This window comes from Gopherus evgoodei, chromosome 3 (assembly GCF_007399415.2).
Source record: "Gopherus evgoodei ecotype Sinaloan lineage chromosome 3, rGopEvg1_v1.p, whole genome shotgun sequence".
Taxonomy (NCBI): Eukaryota; Metazoa; Chordata; order Testudines; family Testudinidae; genus Gopherus; species Gopherus evgoodei.
Window position 1 is genome coordinate 190,436,715 of NC_044324.1, and position 22,736 is coordinate 190,459,450.

The window sequence follows — 22,736 nt, forward strand, 5'->3', positions numbered from 1 at the left end:
GTACCACCCTTGCAGCTCCCATTGGCTGCTGTTCGCAGCCAACGGGAGCAGCAGAGCAGCACTTGGTGCCTGGGCAGCATATGGAGTCTTCTGGCTACTCTTAAGCCTAGGAGCCAGAGAAGGATGCCACTGCTTCTGGAGCTGTGTGGATTCTCTGAGTGGTGCTTAATAGGCTGCTGCATGGTTGCCCAGTTTAAAGGGTATTTAGACACCTAGTGCAGTCCTGGGATTGGGCTGCAGGCTAACTGCCATGTAGACATACTCTGGTAGCCCAGTTGCCAAATTATTTTATCTCACTCTAACGCATTATCTCCAATACCCTTCAGGATAGGTAAGTACTATTACCACCATTTTATGATGGGAAATGGAGGCACAGATTAAGGTCAGGATGCTCAAAAGGATTTAGGCCCTTAGCTCACTGAAATTTTAAAAACTGAGGATCTGGGCTTAAGTTGTTTGTCCAAGGTGTGTCAGATCTGCAGCAGAGCAGGGAATTCATCATAGGTATCCAAGTCCAATGATGGAGAGCCCTAATCACTGGACAAGCCTTCCTTTCTTGAATAGATGCTTAAGCCAGATGGAGAGCTATTTAGCCTAGTGTGGATGTTGAAAGCTGATGCTGGATTTACATGAGACTCATGCGCTTGGGCTGGAGGAGTCTCCCACCACCACTCAGTCAGGGGTAGCTCTGGTGCCAGTTTAACTATGTTTATAGCAACATCCAGTTTATTGAGAAAGTCCTAGAGGAGGTTTTTAAGCATGCTGCTTCAGTTAGTCCATCAGTACCCTTAATAATTTAGTTCACGGGCCTTGTTTCAAGTTCTTTCAGGATGTGTAGAAAGTGTGTACATAACAGCCATTCACAAGTAAACTACCTAAATTACATTGGTTTTAGATAATCATCATGCCTGTTATTGTTACACAAATCTAAGATGTGAAATGGAAAGGAAAAAGGCACTAATTTTTAAGCTTTAACAGGTTATGCATGTATCCCCCACACCCATCCTACTCCATCAGCTCTTTAGTCTGCCAACATGCATGGCAATGTGTAAGCACTATTGGTTTTTCCGGAGGTGTTGTTCCAAGACTATGTCCACCTGTCCAGATGGTGGGAGTACTGAGTGAACAGGACCCTCAGCTATTACTCCTGCCCCTTCGGCATGAGAACCCCCCCTCCTGTTACTGCTGTTCCAAGTGGACAATGTGATGCAGCTGACAGTTCAGCTACATGGTGCCTTCAGTGTTGTGGTACATGTAGGCTTCAGGGTTCCATTAAATTAGTCCTTATCAAATGGAGGTGAATTTTCTTGTGTCCCACTTACTTGCAACATACCTCAACTTTGCTACTGGCTATAATCCACAATCATGGCCAATCTGTAAAACAGGACTTCAGACTTAATCTAAAGCCAGATATTTAAAAGAGTTTCTAAGTCATAACCCTAAAGTATTTACAAGCACATGCTCTCTGGAGTTTTTTTGATAAGATCTTGAGACTAGTAATTACTTTGAGTATTGACTAAGTCCCATCAGTCTCAAGAAAAGCAAACAATTTTAATTAGGTCAACTACAGATTCATCATGTTTGACAGCAGAAAGGCTTCTAATGGACAGGGAGTCAGACCATAGTAACAGGTTTTATAAAAGTTCCAACCTTCCAGACAAAATATCGCAGAAAGTCACAGAACTACCTAGAATACTTTCTCCAAATTTAGGATTAACATGATAAAAATGGCCACTTTCCCAAGACACTAGTTCTGAACATTTTTTACAAGCCATTTTAACAACTATCTAATCCACTACAAGCAAATCATGGCCTGCATGCTGAGGCTGATAATCTCATTGTAGAGTTGTTGGTCTAATACCATAAATAATACATGGATACACAAATATAGGTAAGTTGAAATTTTTTTTATTGGAAAACAAATATACAACTTGGAATGGATTTGAGGCAAATTGTGCCATAAGCAGATTCTTTTGAAAATAAGTGGCTAAACAAAGTTTAAAAAGCATAGTAATAGGAGAAAATGTTTTTCCGGTACAGGACCAGTAGTACAAAAAAAGAGAGTGTACGAGTACCTGGATAATACACCCGTTTTGCAATAGTGCAACTTTTAAGTTTCATATTGTTAACTATCAATAGTCCACGCAGAGTTAAGGCTCCACATTTCAACATGCTAAGTTTCCTAAAGAAAGCTACTTTAAACAGGCATAACCAAGATGTTCCCTCATTTGATCAACTCCAACTAACTTTAGATGTGCAGAAGGGCTTAAATATCCAGAATAAGCCACATGCAACATTTGTTACTTTGATCAATTTTCCAAAAAATTATCAGAACAATGACAATAAGATAAGGGAGAAAAACATGGATGAATGGAATTCTAATTACTATACATGCATATTCTTTTGACAGTAAGGGAAAAACCTTTTACAGATAAGTTACAAACAGAGAAGGCAAATAAACAATTTTGTACAAGAAATTTAACACATTCTGTACAATCTTCACTTTGCTGTCATCATTTGTACAAACTCTGCAAAGGAAAAGAAAGTTGTATTAGTATCTTACAAATTAAATTCTTAGAGGCTCAGAACAGAAGGGAATCTCCCTCACTACAAATGGTAAGGATTAGTGTATTTACAGAGCTACTGTGCTAGTGAATGTCTGAGATGCCTCTTGCAGGAAGGTGTTTGAAATTATGCTATCTTCTCCAGCACTCTATTCCAGAAGAACCCCCGTGACCTGCATATGAGCATGTAATTTGCTTGAGTTTTAGTTCTAAACTTACTGGGGATCAGCTTGTCCCATGAAACATAAGGAACATTTGTGGTATTGAGTCTCATGTTTTGGGGCCTTATCTTACACCTCATACCAGAGTTAGGAAATAGTGTTTCCAGCAGACCCCTAGAAGGCCATAAAGTTTTCAGAAGGTTTGACATATCTTTAGCAAATGCCTAGCAGCTGCAGATATTTGTCTGCTTTGAAGAGACTTCCACTCTGTACAGTACTGTTGCCCTTCCTTTTACTATTTTACCTGACCTGCTTTGACTACTGGGCAAAGGCTGCATTACCACTCACTTTCATAGGAGACGGAAAGCTAACTGCCATGAAATACAAAATTGAAATAACTACCTTTTGTTTATTGTAGTTGCACAGAAGAGGCTGCACTATGAACCAATGAAGCAGTTGATGGTTTAGGGGTGACTTGATTACAGTCTAAATATCTACATCAAGAGCCTATTAACTATTTTGTTCCCCCATTACAGCAGAGAAAGATGTAACATGATCCAATGGCTGAAAGTTGACACTGGAGAAATTCATATTGGAAATAAGGTGCATGTTTTTGACAGTAAAGGTCATGGACAATCCATCACTGAATTTTTAAATCCAGATTGAATGCTTTTCTTAAAAATGCACTCCAGGAATTATTTTGGGGAATTTCTATGGCATGTGTTACACAGAGGTCAGATCACACCACCGCAATAGTCCCTCCTGAATTTAGAATCTATGAAACTGGGTTTCATTGACCTAGGGATGAACATGCTGATGGGGTGGAGTTTGAGGGCATCTGAAGACATTAACTGGCATGCTCTTGGAGGCATTGACTAGCCACTGAGCAGCACAGGGAGAAGGAGCCACAAAGACTGCTGGAAGAAAGGGGACCTGCTCTCTCAAATGAGCAGCACATTTCTCTTTTGGTAGTGGAGAGAAGAATGGCAGGACAGGTGGAACAGGATATCAATCCCTAATTGTATGTGCTTTCTTCATACTCTGGTGTAATTTTCCTGCTTCAGCTTCAAGGTAGGTGATTAGACATTCATAAGGGGAAAGAAAAGGAAGAAAAATTACTAAAATAGAGCTTTCAGGGTCTATATTTTATGTATGCAGTGAAACATGATGTATTTGGTCTTGGCCATTGAAGTGTGCTTAATGTTAGTTGCCCTCTAAATTTGCCTTTTTGCTTCAGGAAAAGTGGAACCTTTTCTTTGAAAAGCGTCTCAGATGTAGAGAATACAGGGACCAGTGCTAGCCTGTTAAAATGAAAATTGGCTATATATAGGATTGATAGTGTACAGAGTTATAGAAACAAGCAACTAATTGCTAGAAGTCTAACTGGTTGTTTGTTTACCCCTCTTACTGCAATATAAATTGGAGAAGCAACTTTTAAACAGCAAGTCTAATTAAATGGCTTCTCACTCCAAAAGCCAAAAAACTTAAAGTTTAAGATATACAGAAAGGCGTGTAATTTTAGCTGATTAAAAATATTAAGGACTGTTACAGTTGAAGGATTTGATTCCTTTTTAGGTATCCATAGAGACTCCCTTGGCTGCCCTAGAGTTGAGCTAGAAATTATCTGTGGACATGAGATCAACTAGGGTCCTTACAATATGTACACTTCAAGGATAAAATGAAATTTTAACACCATCCAGCTTCATTCCAAACAAGAGTAGCCCTTTGGCACTATGAACAGATGTGATCAAGCACTCATTTAAAATGTTCATGGATTTAAACAAAAGTCTTAGGATACCAGTGAGTAAGGAACACAAACTTGGTATAAGTAGATCACTGCTGTACTATTTCATATTAAATACTGTATTTGTTAAGTCTAGAGTTCTTTAGACTACTGGATTTAAGGGATTTTCTCCTCAAATAATTCTTACAGCAGCAAAGTTAGTCTAAGATTTAACTCGACAGACTTCAGACTAGATTTCCTAGTATGGTTTTCAAGATTAATAGCTTTAATTGGGGCAGAGCTGAAACAATACATGTACAACCACTAGTTAAACTTATCTCCTCATTTGGTACAACACTGTACTGAAAGGAGCTACTGGTTCTGGTTGAGTTAGTTTTGGGAAGGATTTTATAACACTGCATTAGCCACCCAAATTTAACTGGTCTGTATAACAGTTCCACTGCCATCCTTCATCTCTAGAAGCAAAAGCAGCAATAAACTGGTATCTATAATTGGGAGCCAAAGAATCACTTATGAAGCTATTTGAGGAGTGGAGTGATTTAAACTGTACCAAATATATAATTAAGTATCCTTCTCCATAAAATCCCTACACTGAGACATTTCCCACATAAATGTAAATTCTTGCAATCTGGTGTAGCTGAATGAAGCTTCAGCTGAACACTTCAGGTCATCCTTATCCACCAAGTAACTCCTCAGACCAGAAAACAAGAATCCATTGTTTCTAAGGAAATTTACCTTCATAGTTTACTTGACCATCACCATCAATGTCTGCTTCCCTAATCATCTCATCAACTTCTTCATCTGTTAGCTTCTCTCCAAGATTTGTCATCACATGGCGAAGTTCTGCAGCACTAATATATCCATTTCCATCCTAAAGAAACAAATTTAAAACCATTTAAAGAGAATTTCAGTGTTAACCAAATAACCTCTGAAATTACTCTACATGCAGTACTTCTGGACAACAACATTTAGGAGCTCCTCTAGAATAGAAGAGTTGCTATTGCTCTTCCCATCACATCACTTCCAGAGGGCAAGTGACCATGTCAAATTTGTTTTCAGTAGTATCTCAGTAATTCATAAGTTATTGGCTCTGCATTTACTTAACTGTACAACTGACTTAATATGCATATCATATCAGCTATACCATTCAAGAAAATTTAAGTCGTCTGGTTTGATATTTCCTTTAACAATTATGTACATGCAGTAAGCTGTTGCAGTTCTCAACCACACTTTGATATTGTATATTTGTAAGTATGAGGAACAAGCCATTGTTTGAATGCAAGCAGCTTTTAGTGCTTTTGAATATATCTTGCAGCCAAAATGTTTAGTACTGCTGAGAGCCTGTAAATTTATGGAAGCTGTATTTCCAGCTTTAACAAATGTTGGACTGTTTAGATAGGCACTCAAGTGACTTACTGAAATATCTCCTGAAAGTTGTCTACTGCGTGAAACTCCTGAAGGGGTTCTCCACATGTACATTAAGTGTTGTAACATGCCTCCCAATGAGGTTTATTAAGATTTCACAACCACCCCAAATAGGAGAAGTAGTTTCCCACTGACTAGCACCTAAAATATTTCCATGCCTTCCATTTGTTACATGAGAGGATCATCCACAGTCCAACAGTGGCAATTAGTAATGACTAGGTATGACTACTACTGTATAAAGTATTTCTAGACTAGTCAGTCATTTGGGATTTAGTGGTAACAGTTATTTGGAATCTGTTTTACTCAGTCCCTCAACTAACTTGCAAACTTTATATGATACTTTAGTACCTTATCAAACACACGGAATGCTTCTCTAATTTCTTCTTCACTGTCTGTATCTTTCATTTTTCTTGCCATCATAGTCAGAAATTCTGGAAAGTCAATTGTGCCATTGCCTGCAAGAGAATTCTGTTATTAACAACACATTTAAGGAACTTATTTTCATATTGCTTTTTAGAAAGCTTACCATCAGCATCTACTTCATTGATCATATCCTGTAACTCGGCTTCTGTTGGGTTTTGACCAAGTGACCTCATCACTGTCCCCAATTCCTTGGTTGTTATAGTACCATCACCATCCTTGTCAAATAGTGAAAAGGCTTCTTTGAATTCTGTTTGACAAGACAAAAGATTAGTCATTTCAACTTAAGTTGGTTTTAATAATCAAAAAAAGTCTAAAAATGTATCACCTGTGATTATAAACACTTAATGTTTCCTGTTTTAGATTACAGGTTATTGGTTATTTCAGGAACTGAATTTAGTTTTCTACAATATATTGAATATAGAGCTCTTGCTTTGAAGGAAAAAGTTACTTGAGGGCATTCTGTGCCAAAAAATTAAATTCTGCAAATTGTGTTAAATGTGGAGGCTCCAGCATTGGATTGGAGAGCACAGGCCACTGTCTGCACAGAGGTGCAAGATCAATCTGCAGCTCCCCTCTGGGCACAGACTCAGCAGTGAGGCTGCACCCAATGCTGACAGCACAAGGACCAGGCCTGCCCCAGAAACATCCCAGGGCCTTGCCCCTCCATGCCAGATGCAGACAGGCAGGCTCACTCTGTCTGGCAGGGTCCAAATGTGAAGGGGCTTAGTGTGTGTGGGAATCCAGGTGTGGGTTGAGAGGTTTGTGTGGAGCTAGCTGGGTGCAGGCAGCTCAGTGGGGGACCCAGGTGTGGGGCCATCTGGTTGCACAGGAGCTTGTTGGGGGTTCTGGGTGCAATGTTAATGAGATGCTGCAGGGGGGTCAAGTACAGATGGTTAGGGCTCAGTGTGGTGGCCTAGATGCTGGGGGAATGGGGTGGGGATCTAGGTGAAGCTGGTTGGGGATCCAGGTGCAGATGGCTCATTGGGGTAGTCCACGTACAGGAGGAATGGAACTCATGGGGTTTGGGGGGGGGGATTCTGGATTCAGCAGAGTGAGGCTCTGCAGGAGGGTCTGGGTATGAGGGGGTTTGGATGCACAAGCATTGGGTGGATGGGGGAGCAACTTCCGGTACAGTGATCCCTCCACAGCTGAAGAGTGGTGTGTGCCTCTCTGCAGGGAAGCAAAGAAATCTGTGGGGGACAAATTCTGTGTATGTGCAGTAGTGCAGAATTCTCCCAGGAGTAGAAAAATCTCTCAGCAGTCTTTGGGTCTACCAGGCTTACCTACGGAACAATTCAATTAAAGTTTGAAGTAGAGCATAGTGAGTCTGAGAAAAGCTCTTAAATATTTGCTGGAGTGAATTTCACCTAGAACTGGAAACCTTAAATGTAATTCAATCCTCTTTCATGCATAAAAATGGAGGCCACCTGTCAGTACCTAGTGAGCACTCTCTCCAACTGAAGGAGGAGTTGTGTTTAAGAAATGTGCTTATTTGGCTAACCTTTTGATGTTAGAAATAGATTAAAGTTTAGTATTAGAACTAGTAACAGTCAAAATTAAACAATTTTTATGGAAGTGAGTCAGTTTTCCAAATTTGTTTTGATTAGCCCTAGTATTAGTGTATTCTATACCCCATCTTAGAGAATTTAAAGTAGAGCCATCCAGAAATTGGCTACTTCTGCTGATCTAAAGGAAGCATGCTTAAAGTGAATAAAACCATTCGAGTCCACTTGCAGAAGGTTTGCAAGTAAACATGTAGCTTGATTTTAACTGGTAAATCCTGTTACATAAGATACTTAAAAGTAGCAGGTTCAAGCCATCTCTTATGAGAAGCTTGAGGCTCTAACTCAAAATCAAGTCAGTTTTACTCAATGCAAACCAATTAAATATTCTAAACACGAAAATGCATCATAATGCAATCAAAAGGAACATGGCCACCTATATCAGGACATTCTTGCTGGAATATTTAACATTTGATTTTGGTCAAATAGATAGTCAACTGACAGTTGACCCACTTGCCAAACTTAACCAAGCAAGGCCATGTTTAAAGACTTTTGGTGCTGATAATCACAAGTCACTAAACCACAGGAACATTTGAAAATACAATAGACTTGGAACTACGGTGACCAGACAGCAAATGTGAAAAATCAGGAAGGGGGGGTAATAGGAGCCTATATAAGAAAAAGACCCAAAAATCAGCACTGTCCCTATAAAAATCAGGACATTTGGTCACTACTTGGAACAAAAGAGACTTCATTAGCAGCCTTTTCATAATCTACTGTAGATGAATCACTAGCACTTTTGTACATTACTAAATTAGGCAGTTACAGATAGTTCAGTCACAATATCCTAGCCTTTGAACAACCACCTTTTTCCTTAAGTGAAAAAAATCAGAAGTATTTGGCTCTTGTACAATTGTAGAATAGTTACAGCTCAACTTGAGGGCTCAGTTGCACTTTATTCTTCACTAGAAATAGTAATCAATCCACTTAGGTGGTTAAGTGCAATTGTGAGCATTTCCAGGAGGTATTTGTTTCAGTTCTAGCACTGCTCAAAGTAAGCCTTCACAGCCCTAAAAAGTTGTGATTAAGGATCAGTTTAGAGATGAGTGCCTCTCAGCTACCTACTGTACCAGAGACAGATGTAAACACCTGCTAGTACTCCCAAATACCAACTACATTCCCCAGCGAAGGTTAGACAGTAACTCCTCACTTAACATTGTAGTTACGGTCCTGAAAAATGTGACTAAGCAAAATATTAAGCGACTCCAATTTCCCCATAAGAATGAACGGAAAGGATGGGGTGTTAGATTCCATTTTGGGGTAGGGGGCAGACAAGAGGCATTACACACATTTTAAACAAGCAACACAATACAGGTATTAAACAGGCTGACAAGCCCCCTACACCCCACCCCCCCGTGCCTTTCGCCTGCTGGCAGATCCCATGGATCAGTGTCTGCCATAGACAGGAGGCAAGGGGAAAATCAGCTGTCTTGCAGTATTCAGCAGGCTGGGGAAGGAGTGAGGGTGCAGCATGCTGAATACTGCACCTGGGCTCAGTGAATCTAACACTGACCCTGCTTGGTGGACCCCCTGAAACCTGTTTGCAGCCCACCAGGGGACCCTGGACCCCTGGTTGAAAACCACTGCACTACATCACCAATTTGCAACTCTACATTTATTTTACATACAGATACCAGTTAGCATGCTCACAAGAGTTACAGTAAAGTCAGTCATTCCCTGTGAAAAGGGACACTCCCACCTCCATTACAATAGTGAGATTCTAAGAAATAGGCTTTAACACATATTCAGGGTCCTGTGGATCAGTGGTGGGGAGAGTAAATTCCAGTGTTGTGACAACTATTGCTGTATCACAATGATATGTGTTTGAAACCAGTGTAATCCCTTTATAGAGCAAAGGTATATAAAACTACAGGAAAACAGTGCTAAGTGGGCAACAATATTCTGTACCAGCTGAAGTTTCCAAATGGTCTTCAGGAGCAGCCTCAAGTAAAGGACATTGCAATAGGTCAATTTGGAGGTGACAAAGCCACAGCTAACTGACAAGAGCTGCATCAGAGAGAAGACAGACCCCTGGCCAAGTCTCATACATGAAAACACATTCTTGGCCAATACAGCTACTGTGACTTCTGGAGGCACCTGTGGACCTCACATTGCCAATTCATGATTTTGCCATGGGTCTCATGATTACTCCAAGAGCTGGGGCTTTAAGGAACACAGTGGATATGATAATGTCAGCCGTCTTTCTTAAGAAAAAGTAACTTTCTAGCCCTTGTGGCTGTGGAGAAAGTTTCAAAATGTGACCCGAGTGCATCCTAATGGATCAAAAAGCAGAAGGCAAATGAAAAGAATACCAAATCTATTATTTTTACATAACCATGATCTTTGAGCCTGACTCAGGGTCACAAAAATCATGTGTCAGGATTTGATGTCTGGGTTGGCAATACTGGGATCTACTTGAGTAATAAAAAACTCAGACTTCATCAGAAAGTCAGTACCCCTCTACCCTGAACAATATAACATGAATTCAAACAGGGTAAGGCGTTGCTCTGGGGGTGGGGGGCAGGGCTGCACTCTGCAGTGGATCAAAGCAAGTTCGATATAACACGGTTTGACCTATAACATGCTAAGATTTTTTGGCTCCCGAGGACAGCGTTATATTGGGGTAGAGGTGTATGTTATGTCCTTGGTCATTTTCTATTAGATTAGCTGCATGGAGGATAATGGTAATGGATTATATTCACATTAACACTAATCCAAGTGAACTCATCTAGACTCCGGTGCCAGTTTGACACTGAAGCAAGCCATTTGCGGTCTAAAAATTGTACAGAGGGACACCTACACATTAGAGCACTGTAGCACATGAGTATGGTAGAGCCTTTCAAGCCTTGTGGTACCCACAGCGATCACCCAGTAGGATCATCTTCATACTCAAATTGCAGGCATTCCAGGGCCACTCTGGCTATCTTTGCCAATGTCCACCAGTGTCAATCTCTTGTGTTCAGCAGTATAAGAACAGCTGATAAGTGAGAGACTGAACTCAGCTATATTGATGCTCTCATCTCTTGGTCAACAGTCTACCATAGCCAGTCATGTTTCTAGCCTGGATCAGTTGAAGATAAGATTCTCCATGTGTTGACCACATACATAATTTTGCTATCAGTTCCTCAGTCATCCCCCAAACAAAGTAGGCTTGGCAAGCTGGTCAACTGACCAGTCAGATATTCCAGCAAGAATGCCCTGATGTAGGAAGTGGACCGCGCTTTGGATGGCACCATGATGCAATCTGTTAGCAAGCTGATTTAAGTGTCCTGATCTCTCATTTCACTACATGCTAATGACATGTTGGGAAATGATGAACTGAAAGTTAAGTATCTTGATTGTTCTAATTAGATTCAACCCACACAATGCATGTGGGCCTGGCATCCAAATATATACAATGTACATAGCCATTTACAAAGCACATAAACAAGTTAAGACAGTTCCTGCCCTGAAGATCTTGCAATTTAAACTAGACAAACGTACAGACCTTAACTCAAGGGAGTGGAAAGGGTTTACAATCACAAAGGGCATATCTACACTTCAAATGCTATAACAGTGCAGCTGAGGTGCTATAGTGCTTCAGTATACACCAGAGGTCCCCCAACTGTGAGATGTGCCCCTCTAGGTGGGTGCAGAGGAACATTCGGGGGAGTGTGGCAGGACAAGGAGCACCAACCAGCCCTGCCCCACCCTTAGCTCTGCTCCTGGCTCCACACCAGGTGTCTCCAGCTTTGGTGCAGCTCTGCACTCAGCCAGTGGCCTGGCTGCCAGTCCCCACTGTGGCCCACCCAGAGTTCCACTGCCACCAGCACCAACTGCAGCCCACCTGCAGCTCTGGCCCCTAGATGCCTTACTGCATTCCCTACCTCAGCCTGCTTCTAGCCTCCCCTCAAAAGGGGGGGAATAGGAGAAAGGGGCATTACCCTCAAAAGTTGAGACCACTGGTGTAGACACTACCTACACCAGCAGGAGGGGTTCTCCCACTGATGTAGGTAGTACACCTGAGGCTGTAGGTAGGTTAATGGAAGAATTTTTTTCACCTAGTGCTGTCCACACAGACTTAACTTATGTCACTTAAGGGTGTGGACATCACACCACTGAGCAATATAGCTAGGTCAATCTAAATTTAGTGCAGACCAACCTTAAGCCTTCTCCCCAACAGAGAAAAGCTGCACAGCTATCAGTCTTCTTGAAAAGCTGCACAACTTCCTACCTAGCATAAAACTTAGTCATTTTAAAATGTTTGTATCATTTCTCTTTTGTAACTTCAGTTTTGAACGTTAATATATAAATATGAACCTAACACTGCTAGAGAACATAACAATTCTCATTTAAGATCTTCACTTCATTGTCTTTCATTTTCTATGAAAAAGGAACTCATTAAGTAATTTATTTGTAATTAGGCTTAATAAGCCTATTGCAGACCATAAAGTCTTGCTCTGTTACTATTCTAAGAAATAGTGATTTAAACTGACCATTTGACAATGTTTGACCAATATTTGACTAGTCAGCCGTCCAATTATTTGTGGACCAATACTTAAGGTAAAGTAGTAAATCAGCTAGTTTGTTACAACAACTTCCTGAGCCAATGCCTAATCATCATCTCAGATGAACTAGTACCTTGTCCTCCTACTGGAGGAAGGAGCAGTCTCCTCCACTAATGGAGGCACACACTGATCCACAAGGTATTCAGGTGCCTGATTCCTTGTTGTAGGCTCCATAAGACTCCCAACCAAACTGTAGGTGTCTAAACTCACTAAGTTCTTGGGCTCAGAGTTCCCTAGGGGATTTATGTTTGACTGAGCATATGCACTGCTGCCTCCCACTAGGTGTCCAGATAACTAGCTCCTGCATGCAGGGCCTAATCAAGTAGGCATGCTCAGAAGCTGCCTACTGGAGCAGGTACCATGCAAAAATCTGTACCACCTCCAAGCTTTCTGCCTGAAAGGGTAATAGAATCTGATCTCCCACATATCAGGTCAATGTTCTAGCTATGGGCCTAAAAAAAGAAGATGGGCACCTCTACCACATTCTCTGATGGTTGTGGGGAGTTAAGACATCTAGTTCCCTTTCATCTTCATTAGCAAAGAGATGCCTCCTGCAAATTGCAGCCCAAATTTATACGTCCATCTCCAAGAGAGGATAGGGCTTAGAATACATCCCTCATCATCTACCACTGGATAGCTCAGGCAGCTCTCCACCAACTTTGCTGCCTTTTAATGCCTGTTCTAAGGCACCTCCCCCCCCACCCCCCATTAATTGTAGAGGGAAGTCTCAGCATCTGAAACTCAGGCTTTATGGACCTCAGTGTTGTTTCTTTGATTGTCTAAGTGTTTTAAGTCCCAAGTCCCTTGGTTGATCTGGTCCCCAATATCTCCTTCCCAGATTGGGAGCTATCTTTCTTGGCTCACCCACTCAGAAGTGGTACGCTAGACAGGTAAACCAACTACTTCCAGAAGTTAGTGGCAGAAACACTGAGAACAATTCTTGCTGATCTCTTCCCCATCCTCACTGAACAAGGCTGTGTATCTGTATAGGCTAGTAGTTCAATCTACATATCCTCTATGAAGCAGAAAGGTAACTTGTCGTACCAGGCAGTGGCTTCAGCATAAATTAAGACCACATGGCTCCACCAAGCAGTTCACAGTTGGCAGAACTGTTAAGAGTTTTGACTTCAGCTGCTTTAATAAAACAAGCATCTTTTCTAAACAGCCATGAAAAGGTTTCAAGTGTTCTCTACATCACTGAGGGTATGTCCAGACTACCCGCCGTATCGGCGGGTTAAAATCGATTGCTCGGGGATCGATATATCACGTCTAGACGCGATATATCGATCCCTGAGCGCGCTTATATCGATTCCGGAACTCCATCAACCCGAATGGAGTTCCGGAATCAACACAGAGAGCCGCGGACATCGATCCCGTGCCGTCTGGACGGGTGAGTAATCCGATCTTAGATATTTGACTTCAGCTACATGAATAACGTAGCTGAAGTTGCGTATCTAAGATCGATTTCCCCCCCCTAGTCTGGACGAGCCCTGAGAGACTAACCTCTGCCACTAAGGCTATGTCTACACAGGCAATTATCTTTAAGAGGTGTTGAACTTCCCCTCCCCCAAAAGACAAAAAAGTTTTGGGGTGACAAGTGCCTGTGTGAACTGCATGTTGTCAGCAGGAGCACTCTCCTGTCAACAACGCAAACACTGCCTGTCAGGGGTGGAAGTTTTTTGTTGGCAGCAGAGCCAACAGTGGCTACACCGCATGACTTTTAGTGGCATGGCTGTAGCGACATAGCCATGTCGCTAAAAGCTGTGTAGTGTAGACATGGCTTCTGAAGAGTCAGGCTCTCTTCTATCTATGTATCACTAGGACTTCAGGATTAAAATGTGGGCATCACTACCAAAAATAAGAAAAGTTATTGTCTAATTAAGAGGGATCAATCTTCCAATGACAAATCCAAGTCTCAACATTAGTATTTTTGGGTCTCAAGCCACCTGGTTTATACACCAGTTGTCATAGTCTGACACAGATGAAGACTTTGTTCAATAAGCTGCCACCGAGTCACTTCACATAAGTGACACTGTTTGAAGAACCCAAGCCCCCACTGCCATCTCAGATACACTGAAGTACGTTTACTTCACAATGCAGTTACTAGTTGTATACCATACATTCAGAGTGCATTCCAGATGTAAAGTTTTAGGAAACAAAATTGAAGTGTCAGGACCACAATTTCAATCCAGTTTTTATTTCCAGGCTGTGGATTCTCTTCCTTGAGAAGATCTCCACCAAATTTTACTATCTCAGGATCTAGCAATGTGCTTAGACTTATGTACAGATTAGCCACATGGAGAAACTTGAGAACCTGTACTGGCTTTTCCACAACTGTTGGAGGATCTCATGCCCATGTAAAGAGTCTTTTCTTGCATCAAGTACATTTACAAAATGAATGCTGTAGTATCATGAAAATACCAGTACTACGATATTTCTCCCATATTATGGACTGTAAAAGAGCTATCAAATGCACAAAACACCACACTAAAAAGTGTACTCTTTCAGAAGACAGAATTTTCAAAGTTAGTCCATTTCAAGGAAGTCAAATGTGACTTTTCAGGATGAAACTAGATATCAAATGATGGAAAGATCCTAAACACTGACATTGCATCCATAATCAAACTTGGCAAAGTGATGTAAACTAGATTGGTTATTTAAGTGTTTTATATGCATTACAGAATCAGTAATTTGACATTATGACTGGCATAACAGAACCTTAGACAATCATGTCAAGGCCATAATTGACCTATTTCTCAAACTCTACTCCAATATGTAGGTGTCAAGCTGTCCTTTTTTCACACTTTTGGATTTCAAAGCCACCAGGCAGTCATTGCTGTCCAATCAAATCAACACAAGGCTGTCAATGTCTGCATTATTTCTGAAATAGTGTCAGATATTAACTTCCTGTGTCCTTGCAGAGGTCACCAGTACAAAGACTACTACTACAGCCTGTAAGAGAGGACCACTAACAATCATTTAAGCAACCAGTAGACAAGTTTTTTGATCATCTGTTGTCAAACATGTCACTAATCTTTAGCTATAAAAACCTTAAGTTGAAAGATGTAAGCAGCTATCTATAAAGACCTGATGCTGAATTAGATTGGTCTTACTGCCATGGTGCCTATTCTACAAGTATTAACTAAACAGACTTTGATTTCTGGAGTCCATAAGTCAGTTTAACTTCCAAATATTAGCAAGAGTTTTCAGACTTCACCATAAACACACTGTCCCATTCCTCTTCAGTTTCAGAATTGTGCTCAAAACAAATGCTGAGAGAGGATACCCAAAGGTTTGAGAATATAAACTGTGCTAGGAAAGGGGTTACATGCATCTAAAATTTAATTTCTGAATATGGAATTAATGCTTAGGAGCAATCTTAAACATGGGTAGCAGGACTCAGTTAAGATTAGACTTCAATGTTTATTTTGAACACTAACATCTTTACCTCTAATTCTAATGCTATTTAGATATACTTTTAATAGCAGGAACGTACTTCAGGATTTATCAGGAACTACTGAAACAGTATGCCCCTCTCAAACTCAACCATTTTAATAAGATCTGTATTCCGTATAGCTAGATAACCCAATGTAGTAACAGGCGAAGACTTAAGACTAAGTGAAGTCTGAGTTAGTTCATCTCCTGCAAAAGCAGCAATCATTAAAGCCACCTGCCACCCCACCCACAAGCAAGTAGTCAATGTTTATCTCAGGAAGTGGGGAAAACTTAGTGCCTGGACCATACTTTCGAAATTCTTAGACCCACACTCACTTCAAGAGTAACAGCATTAAGCAAGAAGTCTCCATATGTAATAGCTCTTGCTTTTTGCATAATAGTGTAGCTTCCCCAATTAAAATATTATGCAAAAAGTTAAAATTAGTGCTTATGCTATCTTGAATTTGCAAATGAGCAACAAGTAGAAGGCAAATAAGACCAGTTAAACAATTAGTAATAAGCAGAATTCTCAGAGAGTTCATGAGATCTTGTATTTGATATTACAATAAGCATTGACAAAGCTTGGTTACACGAAATAGGCACCTTTCAGGATGAATCATACCTAGTGCTTTACTTTAAGAGATGTACATACCTTCACTGACACTGAAGTTAACATTAATGATTTTGTAAAACGTAAAAGGAACAGTTAGTAAGTACTGAGCCAAAGAAATATTTAAAGCTTTATAACAATTAAGCAACATGGTACTCTAATTATATTGAGGCTGTCACAAAATAGGCCTAATTTAACAATGCAAAATAGGACTGAAAGAACAGGCTTTCCCATAATTAAATATTATGAGGTTTTAAAGGAGAGAATTATTCAGAATCTCAAAATTAGACAACTGATTTGTATCCAATGTTATCTGAAGGGAAAGCCAAGCCTAAGTTCCATTTCCAAACTAAAGACAGTAACTTTTTGTTTGTATTTTCTATATTCAGAAACAGGATGCTTGAACAATTTGTATAGTGTGGTTGCCGAGAGCCATTGAACCAAACTGTAAATCCTGTATATAATGGAAACCACTTCAAGCTAGGGCATGTGGCAGCACCCCTAATTCCAGCACCTGTTTAGATATTTAACTCATTAATTATGACTTGCCACATGAAACAAGATCAAATCAATTCAATGAAACTCCAAGTGTGGGTTTGTTTTTGTTAGTATAGCATCTCAAAACTCACCTGCAATCTGCTCTTCTGTCAGTTGATCAGCCTATAATAGAAAAAATAATGTTATATTCCAGCCACACAAGAACAGATTCACAAGTGAATATGCTTTTGCAAATGAGTATTTAGGTACTTGAGCCTCAGTGCTTATTGCATTTCAGTGTTCCAGCTTAGTCCTAAAGCTACAGAGCTGGTTCAAAACAAAATACTCCGTGGTTAACAAATTACAATACATATCTTGACTACAAAAGGACTAGTCATCAGCTTATTTCCTAGGGTGTTAAAGTGCCAGCTAGTAATGACCAAATACTGAACAGCACTGAATATAGAGCAGTTAACCTAGGTAAGAACCTACATCCAATTACTAGATTCCTGAGCCATCATGCCCCCTCTAGACCATGTTTACAGGTATATCAGTATTATCCATAGTGAAGACCTAGGAATTTACCCTCTATTAATTTAATAGGTAAGGTCTCTCCATTGTTCTCTAAGTTCCATGCTAAGTTCAGAAGCAGACTAATGTGTATTTTGAAGAGAATAATAAAGTCATCACTAAAATAAAACATTTCCCAAAACAAATTATCTTGGTGTCCATTGAAAGATTCCTGTATAAAATGCTGGGTGATCAAATAAACCAGCTTGTACTGAAAGTTACTTATGATATATTTATATTCAAATGGTTACCAGATTTTTATCTGACAAGTTGGATTAAAACATCAGTCTTAAATTTTGTATTTTAATACTTCGTTAGGCACCTCAATCAATTCTGCAATACAGTTTAAAGATGCATACCTATAAGCCTTCTATTAGTTTTAGTGTTGGAGCCAGCAGCAAGGACAGTCATTAAAGTCAATTTTAAGTAAGTTCCCCTTTTGAAAGAATGCAATAGTATTAGGAGTTTAGTAAGAGTCTAATTTTCAAGTCTAGGTGACCTTTAAATAAGCTTCAGACATTTATTATCAGCATTCAGCTAAGGTTGTGCTGTTATAACTTTATTGGGTAAATTTCTACAAAGATTCCTTAAAATTCCATTGACAGATTAACCTAATAATCTGCAGCTACTCCAAACACTTACTGATGTGGTAGGCTTGCAGTGTTCCCTCTAATTTTTCCCACTCATGTGTGGAATGAATTTTGTTATGTGCACCAATAGAGGTGGTGTGTGACATCACCTTCATATTGGTACATGTAACAAAATTCATTGTGTGGGAGGGGGCTCAGGGCTGAAGTGTGAAGGCTCCAGCTGGGGGAGTGGGCTGGGGATGAGGGGTTTGAGGTGCAGGAGGGTGCTCTGGCAAGGAGAGGACTCCCTGCAGCAGCACCTAGGCTGAGAGGAGGCAACACCTCTCCCTGCCATGGGGCTGGGGCTGCAGGATAGGCACCCCTCCCCAGTGGGTCTGGGCTGCAGCTAGGTCCAGACCTACCTGCAGCAGGCTGCCTCAGCTGCAGCAGGTTGGGGCTAGACTCCATTGGGCCCAGGTCACCCCTCCCTCAGCAGGTCCCCAAGTGACTTCCTGGCCCTAAGAATGCTGCTGTGCAGCCATGCAGCTTACAGGGAACGTAGCAGGCTTGTGTAAAAATTGAGATTTCAGCACTGATTCTCTTATCCCAATTTTTCTTGTGATCACTCATTCAGGGCCTTGGAGCAGACCCTGGAGCTGGAGCACGGAGCAGCAGGGGAACCAGAGCACAGCTCCGAAGCCCTGCACTCATTTAGTGATGTTGATGTCTTTCAAGGCTAGTTTTAAAACTAAGAAATGGGAGGACTACTGCATGACATTACAGTTGAATGTTGCCGTTATTCTCAAACTCATTTCACTTATGAGAACAAAGATCTTTGTCCAGGGAATCACCCACTCCATCTATTGATGGAAAAAGAATGAATGAATTAAATAGGTAATTTACAGAAAGGAAAATCGCAAAGAGTTTCATATATTCAAATTTTTATTTTGAAGCATGACTGTGGAAAAAACACAACAGGGGTTATAACAACTTCATGAATAATAATTAAATGGAATATTCAGAATTTGCCCAGCACTTCAGGAAAATTGGGCTATGATACACAGATTTAAGAGGGGGAGTGGCCTACAAAGTAGATGGATGATGCAGTAATGACCACAAAAATCAAAAATAGCTGTTCATTGCATCCATTAAGTTCCCTGAGGCTCATTCCACAGCACTGAATCAAGTCACACCACCTCAGTCTGGCAGAGTAACTGACATGTACACTATTTTGTGAGCTTCTCTAGCTACAGAAGCAAAAAGCTATACAGGCTCAACAGGAGGTAGTTTTCTTTTTAAAGCAAAGAGTGTATTAGACAAAATTTGGACAGATTCAGACAGTCATCCAATTCTTACATGGCATATTTTCAAACTCTAGTGCAATACTGTAGTGCCAGTCAAGTCCATAGAAAACATCCTTGCAAAATTACAGCTGTCTGCCTTTAGCGTGTCATTCAAAGCACATCACTACAAAACAAGCAATACCTTCCCAGTTACATTTATAGCTCAGACTGGAGCAGATGTACCATGCTTCTGTTAGATGATTTATACCCACTAAACACTCCACAAACAGGTTAAGTAGTGAACATATCACTCACTGGTAAAGAACAAGTCAGTATCTGGGAGTTTCTAAATCCTATATACTGTTTACATGTCCAGCTCACTTGTTGAGTGTTTCCCTCTCCCTTAATTTAATATTCCCAAGTATTTCCTGCCTCTGAAAGTGACCCATGCAAATCATCTAATAGGTCACTAGCCAGAACATTTATTCCAAAACTTGCCACTTCAAATACTGCCACAAGCAGGATAAGTGGGAAACAGTCTATTGAAGCCTTAGATAAGAGTCACAGAAAGTAAAACAGTGCAACAGAATTGCACTGGGGGTGGGATAGGACAAACACCATCTATGGAAGAGCCCAGCTCTGCAGGGACTGCTGTAAAACAGCAACTGAAGGTGTAGTCAGCAAGTCTGCTGCTATCTGTCCCCACCAGTCATTCCAGCCAATACAGCTGAGAGGCATACAGCAGAGGTTATGTCTTCAGCTCTGAAGCTGGAGCAGCAGCTACAGAAATAATCCACTGCCACAGTTGCCTTAGGAAACTTCCCAGTGCTCACACCATGCACTGAGGCCAGTATATACAGACCTTAGGTTATTCACACCTTGCTACAGGAACATCTATTTACCCATCAGTTTTTCTGAAGGTATGATCTGACCACTCTGCAAAGTTAGTTTCCTAGCCACCACTGGTAATAGATAAGTCAAATTCTGCCCAAAGGCCTCCTCTACCTCTGACTTTTCTTCTAAAATATCTTTTAAAGAATATCATTGCTTAAGCTGATCTGTGTGACATGGGGATGATTTTGTTTGCAATCAAAAACCGACTTTTCTAATATATTTCAATGCACCCTCAAATATGTTGTTTTCTTAAAGTTTTGTTCCAAGTTCACAAGATAATTTCCGGTATCATTAGATTAAATCTTTTCTGTTAGGCACTCAGTATTGGAGCTGCAGTTCAGCAACCTCTCTGTGGTGAGGTGATTAAAACAGCAACTGGAGAGCTTAAAGCAAAGACCTACAGTACTAGTTATATAGTGCAACTCCAGAACAGTGTATGCACCCCCCTAGAGGTAGAACTGTGTAATAGTTACTCAAACCTTTTGATTATTCCTATCAATAGCTACACAAGAGAACTAGCTATCCTGTGCAGACTTCAACAGTTTTAAGCTAGTTCCACAGTAGGCAGTGGAGGAGCCAAATCAGAAAAAAGTTAAGCAAGCCACAGAAACAGATGCCATTGTATTCCAGAACCTAGCATTTAGGTGAAACACGTGTCAGTGCTGACATGGTCATGCTGCTAGGAAGCACAGAATCAGCAACAAGATGCTGGATTTGTATGTAATTATGTATGTGTTGTCACAGCTTGACTCGCGAGCAAAGCATTATGCGTTGTTTAGTACATTCAATTTTCTGTAATACTCTTTCACAAGCTTAACCAAGTTTGGTCTGTTGGTACTGACCACAGCCATACTGAAGATGCCACCATGGACCCTGGTCACACCCATCTCTATATTAAGAACTTGCTTGACTCTTGCAAGCTAATCCAATTTTGGTTTGGTAGAAAAAACAGACAGTAGCAAGATAAAGCAAGCATGAAATTCTTTCTCTGCTATATTGAAAACCTATTTCCGATATACAGTATTTGTTCTGGTATTTATCCAGCTCATTTAGAGTAGTGGCAGAATCTGCAGTCTTGTTAAACTAGCATCTTCCCTCACCAAAAGGGGATACTAGCGTTACATTTTAGCCAGCACCCTATTTTAGGGGTTGGCTTTAAAAATCAGGCCGATACTCTCTGAAAACAGCTGCCGAAATAAAAAGGGACTCATTTGCACTGTAAACCTAGTTTTCCTTTACTGAGACAAGCAGTAACAGGCACTTACTAGTACTGATTCTTACAACTGGGCAAAGTACTTCTTCCTGGGCACATCACAATAGCTACTGTGACTACTCAGGACACTGGCCCCTGAGCTTCTCCGGGACACGAAACGAACAGACCTGGTTGGGCTAGTGTGCTAGGAGACCAGTAACCCTACAGCCGCCGAGAGAAGCGCCCGGGTGGAAGCCGTCACCCACCGAAAACCCTCCGCTACGGTGAGAGAGAAAATTCCTGCTGAAGAGGCCCTCGGCGCGAGGGCCGCCAAGCGAGCCCGCCCTGGAGTCCTGCCCCAGCCTGGGGACAGATGGCGCGGCGAGCCAGCCCCTCCCAGCGCCGCGGCGAGCCGCAGGGCTCCGCGATGCGCCGCAGGCGCTCGGGACCGGCCCCCCGCAAGCCCGGCCACACAAGCTCCAGGGGAGCGAGACGCGGCTAGTGTCACCGCTGCCGGCTTTCCCCACCCTCCAGGGGCCTCTTTCCACGAGAAACCGTTATGTGCCCCCTCCCCCGCCGCCGCATGGCGCTCACCGCCAACTGAACTGACAGTTTGAATTTTGAATCCGCACCGGCGCCACCCGGTCGGGGCGGGAAGGCCGGGCCGCGCGCGCGAGTCGGCTCGCGCCCACACACAGCCCCCAGTACTGCCCCGCCACCCCCTCGCTCTGCCCCCGCCCCACACGCCGCAGCCCGGCGAGCCCGCTTCTCCCCCGCGGACCGGGGCACAGAGCCCACCCCATCCTCACGCACTCACCATGGTGGCTCGGCTGGCAGTGGGGGTGTACTAGCTCAAAACGCTGTTTCTAACCACTCCCTAACCAGCCACTCTGCAGCTCGCCTCACAGTCACACTGAGCCCAACCCGCTGCCCAGCAGAGCCTCATAAACCTCCTCACTCCCCAAGATCACTCCGCACCACACCCCCGTCGGTGAACTGAAAACGAGATCCGGCCCTCCGCTCTCCTAGCTACAATCCCTGCCCCCATCTCGAATCTATATCCGCACTGTCCCCAGGCCCCGGCGGAGGAAAGCGTCGGACACGGGAGAGCGGGAAGGTTCCTCTTGGAGGAACGGCGGGAGCAAGAGCGAGCGTGGCGCTACTTTTCATGGCGGAGGAACATTTAGGAAAGTGTATCTGAGTCAATGAACTAGAGAAGGAGGGCGCTGATTGGCGAGTTCGTACCTGCAATGCGTCACTTCGGACATGCACAGTCTGGG

The 22,736-nt window shown here is 41.9% G+C and overlaps 1 protein-coding gene across 1 annotated transcript; it reads right to left on the reverse strand.

The window, feature by feature from the left end:
• Positions 1-1,887: 1,887 nt before the first annotated feature.
• On the reverse strand, positions 1,888-22,424 carry CALM2 (calmodulin 2). The gene is made up of 6 exons (XM_030557715.1): positions 22,274-22,424; positions 17,101-17,131; positions 6,421-6,564; positions 6,243-6,349; positions 5,205-5,340; positions 1,888-2,528 (listed from the first exon to the last, which is right to left on the reverse strand). Exons 1-6 carry the CDS (start codon positions 22,274-22,276, stop codon positions 2,500-2,502), a joined length of 450 nt encoding a protein of 149 aa, XP_030413575.1. The 5' UTR covers positions 22,277-22,424; the 3' UTR covers positions 1,888-2,499.
• Positions 22,425-22,736: the final 312 nt, after the last annotated feature.